The sequence below is a fragment of the Eimeria maxima genome, genomic scaffold, assembly GCF_000499605.1.
Source record: "Eimeria maxima Weybridge genomic scaffold, Emw_scaff264, whole genome shotgun sequence".
NCBI classification, from domain to species: Eukaryota; Apicomplexa; class Conoidasida; order Eucoccidiorida; family Eimeriidae; genus Eimeria; species Eimeria maxima.
The window spans coordinates 10,919-25,875 of record NW_013565491.1 but is presented as its reverse complement, the minus strand read 5'-3'; the positions used below and the strand labels follow the sequence as shown (position 1 = coordinate 25,875).

Here is a 14,957-nt window from a genome sequence, read left to right as displayed (position 1 = left end):
GGAGCGCTCTTGCTCTCAAAGCAGTAGTTGACCCCTCTCTCCAGAGCCTTCTTGCGTTCAAGGGTTTAGGGCTGTAGGGCTTAGTGTTTAGGCCTTAAGCGTTGGGGTTTAGGAACCTTAGAAGGCGCGACTCTGTGTGCACCTGACTGTACACCGCACGCTCCGCAAAATGTGTAAGCAGACGCAGCTTCGCTGCTTTAAAGGCAGAGAGTCTCTCCGCTAGGAGGCGCATGCAACTTGTTTCTCCAGAGCTCGCAAGAACTACGCAGGCTGGAGCACGAGATTGCACGACGACACCCTAGGTGGTCCCGCTGATATGTTGCAGCAGCAGCAGAGGATGGAGCCGGAGCCCCTTGTGGCTGGCAGCTTTTTCTATTTAGTTCTGTCGGCGAGAAGGGACAGCAACTGTAGGGGTATAAAAGCTTCTTTACAGAATGGGGCAATGCCATATGTAGAAGAATACAGGAGGACGCAACAAAGTTGACAAAAAAGGGCAGTCTCGCTGAAGTACAAACCCCAAAATCGACTGTGCACATTTTCCCCCTCCCTCGTCATTTTTCAAAGTGTTCAGTCGGCTGGTGAGTGATTTGTAGCAGCTTGGAGAGGAGGGGATTTTTGTGTCCTGTTGCATTCTTTCAGGAGTCGATTCCAAGTTAGAAAGGAGGAGGGAGGTGTTTAGAAGAACTCTGCTCTCCAGTCGCCGGAAGTCATAGACTGCCTGACTTGGTCACAGGCGTTGACTTCACCGTGGGTTATTGGATGTGCAGAGACACCCTTGTCATCTCCAATTCATTGCCAGGGTTCAAGCTTGAACTGGGCTGTCTCTGGCGCCATCAATGCACTACACATTTGCTCCTTTATGCATTTTAAGGGCAGAGACAGCAGCGTCTTTGGTTGTCTTTCTCCCTCATTATACTTGAAACAGTACCACCTACTGTTTTACAATGAACGATGCCACGGCACAACAGTCGGTTGTTTTGAACAAGTTTCAACCGAACTGCGTACTATGTCTAGATTTTTGAGGCATGCACTGTTGCACATTGCCGGCTTCTGAAGCCCCAAAATGCATGCATTAATGCTTGTAAATCTAACGGCAGCATTATCCCGTAAAAGAAAATTCGTTTGAGGATAAATGGGCCCATGTAGCCACTGTTGTATTTAGCGGTACACGAGGGCTGCGTTCGCTACTGCGGGCACGCATATACTGCCCTCCAGCATCCTTATGCGTGCGGTATAGTGGAGCTGGCATTGATGGGGCTACAGTTCAGAGTCCGCTGGATGTCCGCTTCTCCGTATCAGGGAGAAGAGGAAGAACAGCGGACTGTGTGGCTAAATGCACACAGGTAGAAGGAGGCCGTTATCTGGGGCCTCAGTCTCGACGTTAAAAAGGTTTGGTGTCACACAACTCTGCTGCAAAGGATTAACTGGTGTACACTTTACAAATTCACATGTGCTGTCTTAGGGAAGCCACTGATGCTCGCCATCCGCTCAGGCGACAGCAGCAGCTGCCATCCCGTTGTTACGGATCGTCGCCGTGCTTCGTCTGTTGTAATTCCTCCTTCGCTGCTGCTGCGCACGTGGTTCACGGTTCTCAGATCTGCTATTTCTATTGTTGCATGCGGATCTTGAAGAAGCAGGCCTCGCTGGCTGCTGTCTGGCAGCTGCAGGAGTGGTTCCTCTTTGACCACCCCTGGAGGCCTCTCGCATTTCAGTCGCCCATGCTTCATATCGTGCAGTAGGCTTGATTTGGCGCTTGTCAGTGGCCCTCGCGGGGAGCGTAGGCTTGGAGGAAGGAGGGGGACCCGGCAGCAGGGGAACATTTGCAACGACGAGACGGGGACCTTGACGCCCGACACCCATAGGCCTCTGGTCCACCGCGGGAAAAGAACACAGCCGCTTTGGAGCTGCTATGCACTCGCTTGGTAGATCTGGGGATATCCGCTTGGAGCGCTCCGACGCTGGTTGCACGGCTGGCGGTCTTCTTGATGATCCTGCCCTCCGGGGGGCCGAGGCCGATATTGATGTTGCTCTTGATGCCTCCAGTGGAGAAAGTGCAGTAAACGCTGAAAGCAAGGAGGTAGACAGCACCGCCTGGTCCTGCTGCTGTTCACTGTCTTGTTGCCTTGTAGCTGCTGCAACGACGGCGGCAGCCATTCGGGCCAAGCTCCTGGGGCCGGGTTCGCTCTGCGACACAGATGCACATCCATGAAAGGAATAGTATATAAGACTACAGCTACAGGTATACCTCCACTCACGTTAAATACAAGATAGAATTTGCTAGGAGGCAGGCCAAAAGTCGTGCAGTCTAAGATATTTCGTGGACATGACTCGAAGGAGGCTTACAGGGCAACAGCCCGAAGAAGCATTGTCAACACCGTGGATTAGAGCCGCAATGTCAGCTTCGTTGGCGAAAGCGTCGTCGACATTGGGGCTGCTGTTAGGCTGAATAAAAGAAATTCGCCCATTTATGTCCTCTTGTGGTTGATTGCAAGTGATGCCCGGGGGTATGGGAATGTTGAGGGCGTCTCCCAGTGCTTTGGCCGACAGAAAGAAGAATGTCCTATCGTTGCCGTCTCCGAGAGTTACACAAGGACTGGGGCATTCAGAAGATGGGTAGAAGAGGTAAAGCGTCTCTTCATTATCCATAAGCGGACCTTCTTGCCGTGGGCTGCGGTCACCGTCAAGAACAATGTTGGAGAGAGAAGGAGCCATCGTGATGTGGAGTTCAAACAAAGGCTTCTGTAAAAAGACTTTGAAATCACTCAGGCAAACCCAAAAGTATTTCCTTGGAGTCAGGCGACCGCAAGAAGAACTGGTTAGAGATCACTCTGCCCTGTTGGCGTTGCGAATCGATTGGCTGAGAGAGAGAGAGAGAGCAAACACAAGTGGGTTTAAAAAGAAAAGTCTTCAGAGGATTCAAAATCAATTGTAAACAATTTCATTAGTTGCCTTGAACACATCAAAATAGATAGTGAAGGTAAACCTCACAAACAGAAACGAGACACCCGCTCTGCTCTTGTCCCTCATAGGTCCAGGTGACAGCCATTGAGGCGATGGCCTGCGGTCAGAGGCCGAAAGCTAGCTCAGGCGCCCTTTTGTCTGCTCTTATTCTAGGTCTTATCTTGAGCAGAGCACCAAAATAAGTAACAAATATTAAATACAACAGGTACAGACAAATATACACCTCCTCTTCTGCGAGCCCCCCTTCGAGGTCACTCACAGAAAATCTCCATTGGCATGATCCCGTCGGACAGTAATCATTCGTTGGCTAAACTTGTGAAACAATAAAACGGCATCTTTATGTAATCCTTTTGGGTCTATGGGATATTTCTCCCTGTGCCGTCCCTGTGTCGTTATGGAACTCTTGTGCAACGATACCACTTCTCGTGCTACCACCTAGCCTGACCAGTGGGCATTGCTCCTCAGCGGCGATGCTGCAGGCCTTATCTCTGCCTAATATTTTTTATATTTATGGTTTTAGCATGAAAAGGTAGACTCAAGCGGTTTGATTGGGCGTTGTTGCCGATTCAGCTGTTCAGGAAGGGGTGCTACTGTTTAGTGTGTTTACTGCGCTACCGTGGTGATGTTCCCTTGGCCGCACCAAGACGCTCACTCTCCCCAAACTAACACTGTGGGGCCACTCTCCTGTGTACTACGGGTGTCTCCACACCTGTGTCAAGAAGCAACTACACCGCTTGACGCCGGCTACTCAGGCCCGGGTGATGGGATATCCCATCGCTCGATCTTGATTCATTCTTAAGCTCGTTAGTTGTGCTAACAAACGCTAAACTACTACTCCTAGGTGTTAAGGGAGAGCATCCCTCGGAAAACCCAAGCAAGTGATATTATTGCGATAGTTGCTACAGCTTCAGGAGCAGTATTTGCTAAACAAGTGTTTGTTAGAGGAGCAGCATTAGCTGAACAAGTGTTTGTTAGAGAGTAAATGTTGATTAGATCATAAGAAGCATCATTATTTAGTCACTTGTTGACATGTAATTAACGGGCATTACTTATTCACAAATGTTTTCATAGTCCCTTATATAATATCCGAAGGGTCGGCCGTGTATCCAGGAGCTGGTACTTTTCTAACATATAAAATGGCAAGAGGGAAAGCTGAAGATGATGTTTTATTTTTTTATGAGTGAATTCACTGACACATATACTGCAATTGGAATAGAAATGTTCATTTCCAATTTTTGCGACAAACTAGAATTTCCCTGGATAGGAATACAGATTAAAAGAACAAAAAGTATTTATTCGTCTTACTCAAGATCTATTCTCTGAAGTAAGCTAGGGACGTTCTATATACTCTTGTATCTCTACGTTTGGTGCCGCGCACTAACGAGATACGAGTAGGGCTCCGTCTGTCTGGACGTCGGTGCATGCACCTGAATACGTTCGTCTACTCTTCATCACGGCTTTCTAGAATAAGGGAAGCAGGCCTTCGGAATCGGACGACGGTTCAAGTCTGATAAGCATATTCACTGGTTTGCATGCCTGCATGCATGCATGCTTGCATACAAGATATCTGCATTGCATGCACACACAAACAGTCCTATGCAGCACATATTGATACACGCATGCATCTAACAACAATGTAGGAGCTGCCAAACAGTAGCAGGCTGCGGGCGTTGCTACACCGTTTAGCCGCTGCCGGCTCTGGCTCCTGCAGGTCCCTGCCAGCGGCTTGCTGCTGCTGCTGGTCTGCGCCTCAGTTACAACTGAAGCAAACGCATGCAGACCCACCAATTTGCTGGCTGCTAAGAACCAGCTACAGCGCGGAGCATAAGATATCCCTAAAGCGGCTGCAGATGCCGCAGCCATAGGAGCAGCAGCAACAGCAACAGCAGCACTGCTGCTGCGCTGAGGCTGCAGAGCTATCCCGCGTGTCAAGAAAACACCTTTTTGCGAAGAAAAGGCGTCTCAAGAAAGAGTAAAGAGACACCTAATGGCTGTCTTCTCCCCGGTGTATGTACACCTTACACCGCGGCAGACAGCAAATAATTCCTGTGGAATTCATCTCCTCTCCCTTGGAGCCAAGGAGACACCCTGCGCACTTTGCTGCCTTGAAGGAGACACTTCTCTCCTCTCAGCTCTCTCCCCCGCAGGCCCATCTCCTGGTCGACGCCTTGCAGCATGAGGATGCCGCTCCCGTACTGCAGGCTGTTCTGCTTCTGGGGCTCGGCTGACGACGTCATCAGGGACTCTGCTGCTGCTGCTGCTACTACTACTGCTATTGCTGCTGCTGCTGCTGCTGCCATTGCCACCATTGCTGTTGCTGGAACTGTTACTGGTACTGTTGCTGGTGCTGTTGCTGGAACTGTTACTGGTACTGTTGCTGGTGCTGTTGCTGGTGCTGTTGTTGGTGCTGTTGTTGGTGCTGTTGCTGCTGCTCTCGGCTCCAAGGAAGGCCTCCAGTCCCCCCAACAGCGCGAGCTGCTGCAGCTGCTCAAAAAGGACGTCTTGTTGCTGCTGAAGGCGCATTTGTTGTTGCTCCTGCTGTAGTTGCTGCCGCTGCAGTTCCGCTTCACTGGGGCGGCGTTGAGACTGCACGCTGACTCCGAATGCATCACGGTTACCGTTGCCGCTGCTACTTCCACTGCTACTGCCGCTGCTGCTGCTGCAGCTACTCTCTGCAGCTTGCTGCTGCTCCTCTTTCACCCTCGCAAGCAGAAGAAGGTGCCGTTTAAGGTCCTCCTCGAGTTGGTCAAGCTCCTGCTGCTGCCGCTTCTGCAGCTGCTCCCTTGCGTAGTGTAGCTTCTGCTGCAGGTTTTCTTCCGTGATCCCGTCTGCGCCGTTAAGCTGCCGCTGCTGCTGCACACGAGGACGCCCCTGTCCCTTTTGCTTGTCTTTGGCACACTGCTGCCTGTGCTGCTCCAGCAACTGCTCTTGTATCATCTGCAGCTGCTGATCGGCTCTCTGCGGTGGGGCCCTTAACGAGGGCAATGGCGGTTTGCGGCCATGCTGCAGCAGAAACCGCCTCACGGACTCAGGCTGCACTTGAAAATCGGCAGCAGTAGAAGCAGCAGCAGCAGCAGCAGGGGTAGCAGCAGCAGGAGGCCCTCCCGACGCCCCCTGTGGTGTGGCTTCCCGCGCCGCTCGCGACGCCATCTCCTGGAAATCAGCAGTCAAAGTGCTGTGCTGTTGCCCCACTTGCTGCTGCTGCTGTGACCCTTGCTGCTGATGCTGCTGCTGCTGCTGCTCTTGCTCGTCTTCTTGCTCGTGCTGCCGCTGCGATGATGCTTCGGCAGCGGCTGCTGATGCCCCTGTCTCTCTCTGGGGCGTTGCAGTTTGTGCAGGCCTAGAGGTCCCTTCTGTATCTCCGTCTGTCTCCGTCTTAACGAGGATTTCGTCCGAAGCCTGTCGCCCAGAACGGGGCGCTGGCCCCGCTCGTTCCTGGTCCCCCTGCTGTTGCTGCTGCTGCTGCAGTTGCGGTTGCTGTTGCTGGTCTTCTTCATCAGTGTTGCCTCTGAGCACGCCCATGGCTCTGTTGAAGAGGGCCTGCACCCCGTCGTCAGGAGGGAAGGATTCGCTGGGTCCTCGTGACCCCGCAGGTTCTTCTGCAGCTGTTGCTGCTTCCGCTGCTCCTCCTGTTGCTGCTGGTGGCTGCTGTGCGAGGGGCAGTGCTAGTGAAGCAGCGGCAGCAGCAGCGGCAGCCAAACCTGTTGCAACTGCACGGTCGATGCTGGGAGGTGCCCGTGGGGTTGCTGCTGCTGCTGCTGTCTCTAAAGCATTTAAGTCAAGCCATGGTATAAGACGTCTCTTACGCGTGCTAACAGTACCTCCGTTGGGGGACGGCTGGCAACCGGCCACAGCAGCAGCAGCACCTGGTCCTGCTCCTGCTGCTCGTGATCCTGGTGCTGCTGACCCTCCCGCTGCGGCGTCCCCATCTGCGTGGGAAGGAAACTGCTCTACTGGCCTCTCTTTCCTCTTGAACCCCCTGGGACCCGCGTCTCCTGCTGCTGCCCTTGCTGCTGCTGCTGCTGATAGTTTGCGGGGCTTCCTCTGCTGCTGCTGCCTTGAGCCCATATGCAGGGGAGACCGATAACTATCCTCTAGCTTTGCTGCTTGTTGTGTGTCCGCTATGTACTCTTCATACCGCGCAGGCCTTTTAATTCTCCTCCTGTCTCTTGGCTTCGGGCCTTCAGCAGCAGCTGTTGCTGCTTCTCCTGTGCATGCTTCTTCTGCTCCTTCTGCTGTTGTTGGTGCTCCTGCTGCGGAGCCTGCTGCTGCAGAATCGTCTCCCTCCTCCGTACTCAACGCACCTGCAGATGTCTGGTCGGATGGCCGCCTGCTTCTGACCCTCCCGCCGTTTGCTGCTGTTGGTCCTGCTGCTGCAGTTGCTTCTGAGCCATCTAAGGCACCTCTAGAGCTGCTGCTGCTGTCGTTGCTGCTGGTAGCCTCATCTTTCACCGACGCAGCTACTGCAGCAGTCGCGCCATCGTCTTCCATATAAATGCTGTTCCCATTCTGGCTGCTATTGCTACTACTACTACTACTGCTGCTGCTGCTGCTACTAATACTGCTGCTGCTGCTGCAGTTGCTGCTACTGTTGCGCCGCTTGCCTCCCCTTGGAGTACCTCCTATCCTTCTGCCTCCTCTGCGACCCTTCCTATGTGGCTGCTGCTTCGGAGACACTCCATCCATAGAAGCAAGACAGCTGCCCCCCTCCTCGTCTTCCCTTCGAACTGTCTCCTCCTGTACTGTCTCCTCGTTCACTTGCTCCTTTCCAGCTTCCTGCTCTGCTGCAACAGGGCTTCCGCCGTCTGCTGCAGCAGCAGATTTCGCAGTACCAGCTGGTGAATCAGCTTCTGCTGCTGCAGCAGCAGTTGCTGTTGTTGCTGCTGCTGCTCCCTCCATGGACTTGCACTTTTGTTCCGTCTGCAGCACACGCACAAGAAATGTCATCACCTTAAGATGCACCACCAGAAGAAGTGCTGCAGTTAAATAGCATGACAGCCCCAAGCGAAGAGACTCTTGCTGCTGCTGCATGGATGCTGCACCCTAACTGGCGCCATGAATGGACGCACGCATGCATGAATGTATGTATGTATGCATGCATGCAAGCATTCATGGCGCCAGTTAGGAATGCCTGTATGCCTGTAACGCCTACCTCTCTGCATGCAGACTCTAGAGAGGAAGCCTGAGACTGTGGAGACAAAGAATCCTCTACAGTAGATGCAAGGGGCCTATCCCCTTGTCTCCCTTGCTGTTGCTGCTGCTGTTGCTGCTCGGGGCCCCCATCAGCATCCATGTCCCGAGGGATCGCCACACTCAGAGCCGCAGCCCAACCACCATCGGAAGCGGCCATCGGTGAAGCAGATGATACAGGGGAAGTAGAAGCTGCTGTAGGTGAAGCAGCTGCTGCAGCAGCAGGAGTGGCCTCAAGGGGGCCCCCGTGTAGTTCTGCTGATGCAGGCTCCCCAGGGCTGTCTGCTGAAGTGGTTACACCACAAGAGCAGCTCTCCTGTTCTTCTTTTTCTGTGGGGCAAACTTGCCCTTGCTGCTGCTGCTGTTGCTGCTGCTGTTGCTGCTGCTGTTGCTGCTGGTGTGACTGCTGCTGCTGCTGCTCTCCCTGAGGGGGGCTGTCTTGTGGAGACTGCGTCATCTCCAAGAGGCCTCCCGCGCCCCACACCAACCCCGGGCGGAGGGGTGGGAGGAGCGACTGCTAACGAGCAACAAGGAGACAGACAGAAAAGGAGACACCTGAGGAGAGACACCTGGGTGAGGAGCAGAGGGGACGCAGAGTCTCCACATGCAGCAGAAGCAGCAAGTGCAGCAGCAGCACCAGCAACAGCAGTGGCAGCAGCGGCAGCTCCCCAGGTGTACAGGCAGGCAGACGCCCAAGCAATGTGAAACACACAAACAGGAGCAGCAGCAGCAGCAGGAGCTGCAGCAGCAGTTGCTGCTGCAGCTCCTGCTGCTGCTGCTGCTCCTGCTGCTGCTCGTGTGTGCAGCAGGGTCCCCCCGTGTCTGACCTCCAGCTCTTTGACGTTATGCTGCAACTCAACACTGCAACAGCAAGATAAAAGAAGCAGCAGACGAAGCAACAGCAGCTGCAGCAGCAGCTGCAGCAGCTTGCTTCAGTGACTCGCTAAAGAGAGAGGGAGGTCCGGGGCGCAGCTCCGGAGATGGCTGCTGCGGCTGGCGCTGCTGCTGCTGCTGCTGCTAGTTGAAGGCAGCAAAAGAGATAAATCAATAAAAGAAAGAATCTACCGTAGGGAAGGACAGAGAAGAAGAGGACGCTGCAGCTGTCTGCCCTCTTTGCGGTGGTTTGGCCCAGGAGAGCACCGCTGCTGCTGGTGCTGCTGCTGCTGTTGCTGGTGCTGCTGTTGCTGCTGCTGTGTGTGTGTTTTGTTCCCCTGTATTTGGGGGGTTGTTCTAATAATATTACCCTCTTCTGTTAAGAGGCATTAAAAGAAGAAAAGAAGGAAAGAAGAGGAGAGAGATTAATTGCTGCTAGCGCGAGGCCCTGTGTTTGGCGAGATGCGCGGCGCTGGGCTGGGCAGGAGACAGCACAGAGTGAGGAACTTTCTGCTGCTGCTGCTGCAGCTGCTGCTGTTGCGGCTGCTGCTGCAGAGACAACTTAAAAACACCGTGAAAATCGCTGCAGCAGGTCTTAAAAGAGTCAAAAACTTTAGCTGGGAGCGCCACCTCGCCAAGACCTCCACTGTCGCCACATAACCAGAAACAGCTGCTGCTGCTACTGCTGTTGCTGCTGCTGCTGCTGGAGCAGCAGCTGCTGCTGCCTTCTGTGACTTCTTCCCTTTGAAACGCTGATCAAGGGCCCTAAATCATTGCTAAATAGTCTTTACATTCAAGAAAGGAATTCTCTTTATACAAAAACAACAAAGAAACAACCATCTTCTGGGGGGGTTGTTGGCAGCCGCAGCAGCGGCGCCGGCAGCAGCAGCAATACCACCATCTGCAGCAGCAGCAGCAGCAGCAGGGTGGTGTAGCCAGGGGTCCTTTAGCTTCTTGTTGTTGCTGTCTTTTGTATTTTAGATAAAAAACACCTTTATGGTTAATCATAAACAGAGCTGTGCATACACCGTAGATCTACTACACACCCTGCAGCACAGCAGCAAGCTAAAGGGGGGCCAGAGAGGCGGGAGTAGCTGTATAAGGGGAGCCACCACCCCTTCAAGGCGTTTATATATTTAAATATTTTAATTAATTGTTTTTAATTAGTTTTAATTATATTTAATACTTAGAAACGCTACTCTTTAAGCGCACATACTCCACTACAACTGCCATATTTGCTGCTGCTGCTGCTGCTGCTGCTGCCGCTCTCCTCCTACGAGGCAGCAGGAACAGCAGCAACAGCAGCAACAGCAGCAGTTTGTAGTGTGTCCCGTTCCTTTTTCTTGTTTGTTTTATTTATTTCCCCCATCCCTCTATTTTAATTTAGTTGATCAGGCTGTTTATTCTTCTATTTGTTGCCTTCTCCTCATTGCCGCTGCACTTTGCTGCTTTCCTCCTCGCTCCCTGTATCCTTCCTGTTTATGTCTTTGTTTCTCATATTGTCTGATTGTCTCCTTTGTCCCCCTTGTCTCCTTTGTCTCTTCTTCCTGTCTGTTTATTCGCCTTCTCTTTATAGTATCAATAGTAACAATGCCCCCTTCACAACTTGACATAAACGGCGATAAAGAAAATAATGATTTCCTTTATCTAGACTACAACGCGACCACTCCTGTACACCCTGCTGTCTTCCTCGCCCTGTCTCCTTTCTTACAGGGTAATACCCCACTGCAGCAGCAGCAGCTGCTGCTGCTTGTGCAGCAGCTGCTCTCGCATGCAGCTATTTCCTTATGTCTTGTGTTGTATGCATGCCTGCATCCCTCCCTCCTTCTGTCTCTCCTGCACAGTTTACACAATAAGCCTATACAAGAGTTCTTCTATTGTTAACAAATATTGCATGCGTCTCATTAGTTATCATTTAACCCCCGAAGAACACCTGTGGGGTCCCTATGGGTCATCCAAAAGGGGGCCCCTCCTGGTTGGGGCCCTAAGGGGCCCCACGGGCCCTCCCGAAAGTGGTCGCCGTAAGGCGGACCCCTCTGGAGGGGACACCATAGAGCGTCACTTGGGGCCCTTTTCAACGTGGTTACCGAACGGTGGCCCTCCCTGGGAGCGGCTCATCGGGTGTCCCATCGTGGTCCCCGCAAGGGGCCCTCCCTAGTGGGGGGCCCCAAGGGGCCCTAGAGGGAAAGGTGTAGGGGGCCTCTTGCTGCTGTTTATCGTATTCTGTGCTCTGAAAGATCCTCTGTGTATCTAGGGTGGTTTGGTAGTGTCTGCTCTGTTTTAGATGGTCCTGCTGCTCCCGGTGCTAGTGCTGCTTCTGCTGCTGCTACTGAGTGTCTCCTTTGGCAATCGTGGAGGGACTCTAGGCCTACAAAGCAGCTTGTAGAGGTGGTTTCTAGCTCAGCCACAGGATCATTTTGGGGCTTTATATGCATGCATGCATGCATGTATAGATATACACTGATGCATGCATGCATGCATGCAGGCCAGTTTGGAAACCCCTCCAGCAAACATCCTCTCGGCTGCGCTGCAGCAGCAGAAGTATCTAAGGCACGAGAGGCTGTTGCTGCTGCACTCTCTGTACCCCCAGAATGTATTACTTTTACTAGTGGAGCCACGGGTGCGCCTGCATGCGTTGCTGCTGTATCTGCTGTTGTGCTGCGGCTGCCTTTGCTGCTGCTGCATACGCTGCTGCTGTATGCGGTGCTGCTGAATATGCTGCTACTGCACACGCTGCTGCTGTATGCAGTGCTGCTACATATATGCTGCTGGTGCATATGCTGCCGATGCATATGCTGCTGCTGCACGGGCTCCGTTTGCAGCGGCGATTGATGCTGCTGCATGCACGCCAATAAGCAAAGAGGTTTGACGCAGGGGCTTTCCGTAGTGGGGCTGCATGCAGCAGCTGCTTGCTGCATGCGTTCTCTTCTTCTTTAACAGAGAGTATTAACTGGGCCCTCCGATCTGCTGCAAAGTCAAGCAGCAATGGGGGCCCCTCAAGGGGCCCCATCATAACCTGCGGCCTTGAACACCCAGCCGTGCTGCGTGTCTTTGAGTTCCTCCGTGTAAACCCTAAACCCTAGAACCCTAAATCCTAAACCCTAAGACCGCATGTACTGCACAGGGGCGTAAGCTTTTGTCGCAGGGGACGGGGGTCGCGACAATCCACAAACCCTCAGGTTGCTGTTGCTTCTGCTGCTGCAGCTGCTGCACCTGCTGCAGTTCGTCTCTGTCTCTGTTGATTGTTTTGCTGCTGCAGGACGAAGAGGGTTTTAATATGCAACTGTCTCCTGTGTCCTCTGATGGTCTCCTCGATCTCCAAGCCTTTGAAGCACTTCTTACCCCGGACGTGAGGAGTAACCTTGCTGCTGCTGCTGCTGCCGCCCCCACTGCTCCCTCCACCTGCTGCAGTCCATGCAGTTGCTGTCTCTGCTGCTGCAGTCGCTGCTGCACGTGTTGCAGTTATAGTCGTAGCACTTGGTCCAGCAAGAGTGTGTGTACTTTAGTTTGTTGCTGCAGTTATTTTCTTTTTGTTTTCTTCTTACTATATTTATCTTCTTTTTTGCTGCTAATGTGGTGTATATGCAGACAGCGTTAGTCAGCATTCCCTTCGCTAATGGAGAAATCGGCGCAGTGCAGCCAATAGACAAGGTGCGAGAGAGGCCTTAGATAAACCCTAAACCCCAAGCCCTAAACCCTAAACCCTAAATTCAGTTGACGGGGAACCTGATTAGCTCTATTTATTTAGTCTCTGTTAGCTTCTGTATTCAACCTTTTGTGCCCACGTTGTTTAGTGTTTAGGGCCAAGGGGCGATTGAAAATCTAGGGTTTAGGGTTTAGGGTTTGTGTGTTTATGCTATAACAGGTAGTTGCTGCAGTTCGGAGGGTTTGTCCTTCTGCCTTTATTCATTGTGATGCCTCGCAAGCATTAGGGAAGGTGCCTGTACACCCCATGGACTTGGACATTGACTTACTTACGAGTAAGCTGTCTCCTCTCTCTGTGTCTCTGTCCCCTTTTGTCTTTTTCTCTGTCCCTCTCCCTCCCTCTCTCTGTCTCTCCTCACTTGCTGTATCGTTTGTGTGTCTCTCTGTCTTCTTGGTGTGGTGGCCTTGTCTCCTGGCCCTCGTGTCTTTGCTGCCAAATACACGAGGAATACTCTCTGGTGCCTTGGTCCCTCCTGCAGTTCTATTCTGTCTCCTTTTCTGCTGCTGTTGCGGTGTCTCCTGTCTCCTTTTGGTGTCTCCTTATTTCTTATCTGCTACTGTCGTGTCTTTGCTGCTGCGCTTTGCTGCTGCAGTTGCCGGACATAAGGTATATGCACCTAAGGGGATAGGGGCCCTTTATATCCGCAAGGGTCTACAACTGTCTCCTCTTATACTAGGGGGGGGACAAGAGAGGGGACTCAGAGGTGTACGCACAAACCCTAAACCCCAAACCCAAATAATGGCCCCCTTACAGGGCATATTATATCTTTTTTCTGTCTCTTAACTGTGTCTCCTCTTTTCTCCTAATAGTGTCGCCCTAACCCTTCTTCTCTCTCCTTTGCCTTGCCTTGCCGGCTGCCCTTATTTGCCGTATCCTGTCTCCTGTGTCTCGTGTTTTATCTGTTGTTTCCTGTCTCTTCCTTCCCCTCCACCGTACTTTTCTCTGGTCTTCTGTCTCCTCTCTCCTACCTGTCTCCTGTCTCCCGTCTGCTGTACCCTTTCTTGCTTCTGCTGCAGGGTACGGAGAACGTGGCATTTGCCATGGCTTTAGGGACGGCCTGTAAGCTAATCAAGCAGAGTTGGGAGGCAGCAAAGTGGCCTCTGTCCCCAGAGGCGATCTCTGCTGCTGCTGCTGCTGCTGCTGCTTCTACCAGCGTAGCAGCAACAAACGGCAAGTGCGTGCAAGATGATCCCCCCCACCCCAGCAAGCTGGCGTTTGTTGCTAAGGTTTTTGTTGATCGTTTGTGGGCTTCTTTAGAGGCGAAGACATCTGTCCAGAGACAGAAACGTGAGTCCCCTTCGCTAGCCTCTCCTCTGCTGCACAAGCAGCAACAGCTGCTGCTGCAGCGGACGCACTTGCTGTAGTTGTGCATCACTTCCTGTTCTGACCGGAAGGCTTGGTGGGGCTGGAGCTGTTGCTGTTGCTGTTCCTGTTGGTGCTTGCAAGCATGCATATATGCATGCAAGCATTTGTTGCATGCAAGAATTTGTTGCATGCGTGCACTCTGTGCTTGTTGCAGTTGGGTCTGCTCTGCGATTAAATGGTCCCCTTGGAGCAGCCGATCCCTCTGTGCAGCAGCAATGGCTGCCAGGGACAATTCATCTCTCTGTCCGCGGTGCATACGGCTTTGATATAGCTAAAGGCCTCGCAGTAAGAACCCTCCCCTCTGCTCTTAACATTGATGCATGCATGCTTGCATGCATACATGCATGCATGCATCTGTGCATGCGTCTTTGCATGCATGTGCGCATTCATCTGTGAATGTATGTGCCCATGCATCTGTGCATGCATGCAGGAAGAAGAAAGGGTGTTTGTATCTGCTGGTGTAAGTTGCCATCAAGGGAAGACTGTCTCTGGCACTCTCTTAGCGATGGGCCATAGCAGCGATTGGGCCCTTGGTTCTCTTCGTATAAGTGTAGGTAAGCAACGAAGTGTCCCCTTTTCTTCCTTTTATTATAAACTACTGTCTCCTTTTCTCTTCTTCCTTGTTTGGGGTAAAGGGCAATGGGCCCTTGCAAAGCCACATGACGGTGTCTCCTCCTTCTGTCTCGAGTGTCCCCCTCGATGTCGAGTGTCTCCTCTATTCTACTATATCAAGTGTCTCCTTCTTCTGTCCCCTGCCTCTCTGTCTCTCTCTGCAGGGAGGGACACTTCTGTCTCCGATGCAGTAAAGGCAGCAGAGAAGATGGCAACATATTTAATTAATCATAAATTGCTGCATCTTTAA

The 14,957-nt window shown here is 52.4% G+C and overlaps 3 protein-coding genes across 3 annotated transcripts; 1 reads left to right on the top strand and 2 right to left on the bottom strand.

The window, feature by feature from the left end:
- Positions 1 to 1,488: 1,488 nt before the first annotated feature.
- On the bottom strand, positions 1,489 to 2,712 carry EMWEY_00025140 (hypothetical protein; the record flags this gene model as incomplete). The annotated part of the gene is made up of 2 exons (XM_013481020.1): positions 1,489 to 2,184; positions 2,344 to 2,712. 2 exons carry the CDS (start codon positions 2,710 to 2,712, stop codon positions 1,489 to 1,491), a joined length of 1,065 nt encoding a protein of 354 aa, XP_013336474.1.
- A 2,304-nt stretch (positions 2,713 to 5,016) lies between these two features.
- On the bottom strand, positions 5,017 to 8,608 carry EMWEY_00025130 (hypothetical protein, conserved; the record flags this gene model as incomplete). The annotated part of the gene is made up of 2 exons (XM_013481019.1): positions 5,017 to 7,881; positions 8,114 to 8,608. The coding sequence occupies 2 exons, from the start codon at positions 8,606 to 8,608 to the stop codon at positions 5,017 to 5,019; spliced, it is 3,360 nt and encodes a 1,119-aa protein (XP_013336473.1).
- Positions 8,609 to 12,301: 3,693 nt separating this feature from the next.
- EMWEY_00025120 (cysteine desulfurase, putative) lies at positions 12,302 to 14,957 on the top strand (the record flags this gene model as incomplete). The annotated part of the gene is made up of 8 exons (XM_013481018.1): positions 12,302 to 12,373; positions 12,613 to 12,675; positions 12,890 to 13,004; positions 13,323 to 13,435; positions 13,747 to 14,017; positions 14,250 to 14,380; positions 14,526 to 14,649; positions 14,872 to 14,957. 8 exons carry the CDS (start codon positions 12,302 to 12,304, stop codon positions 14,955 to 14,957), a joined length of 975 nt encoding a protein of 324 aa, XP_013336472.1.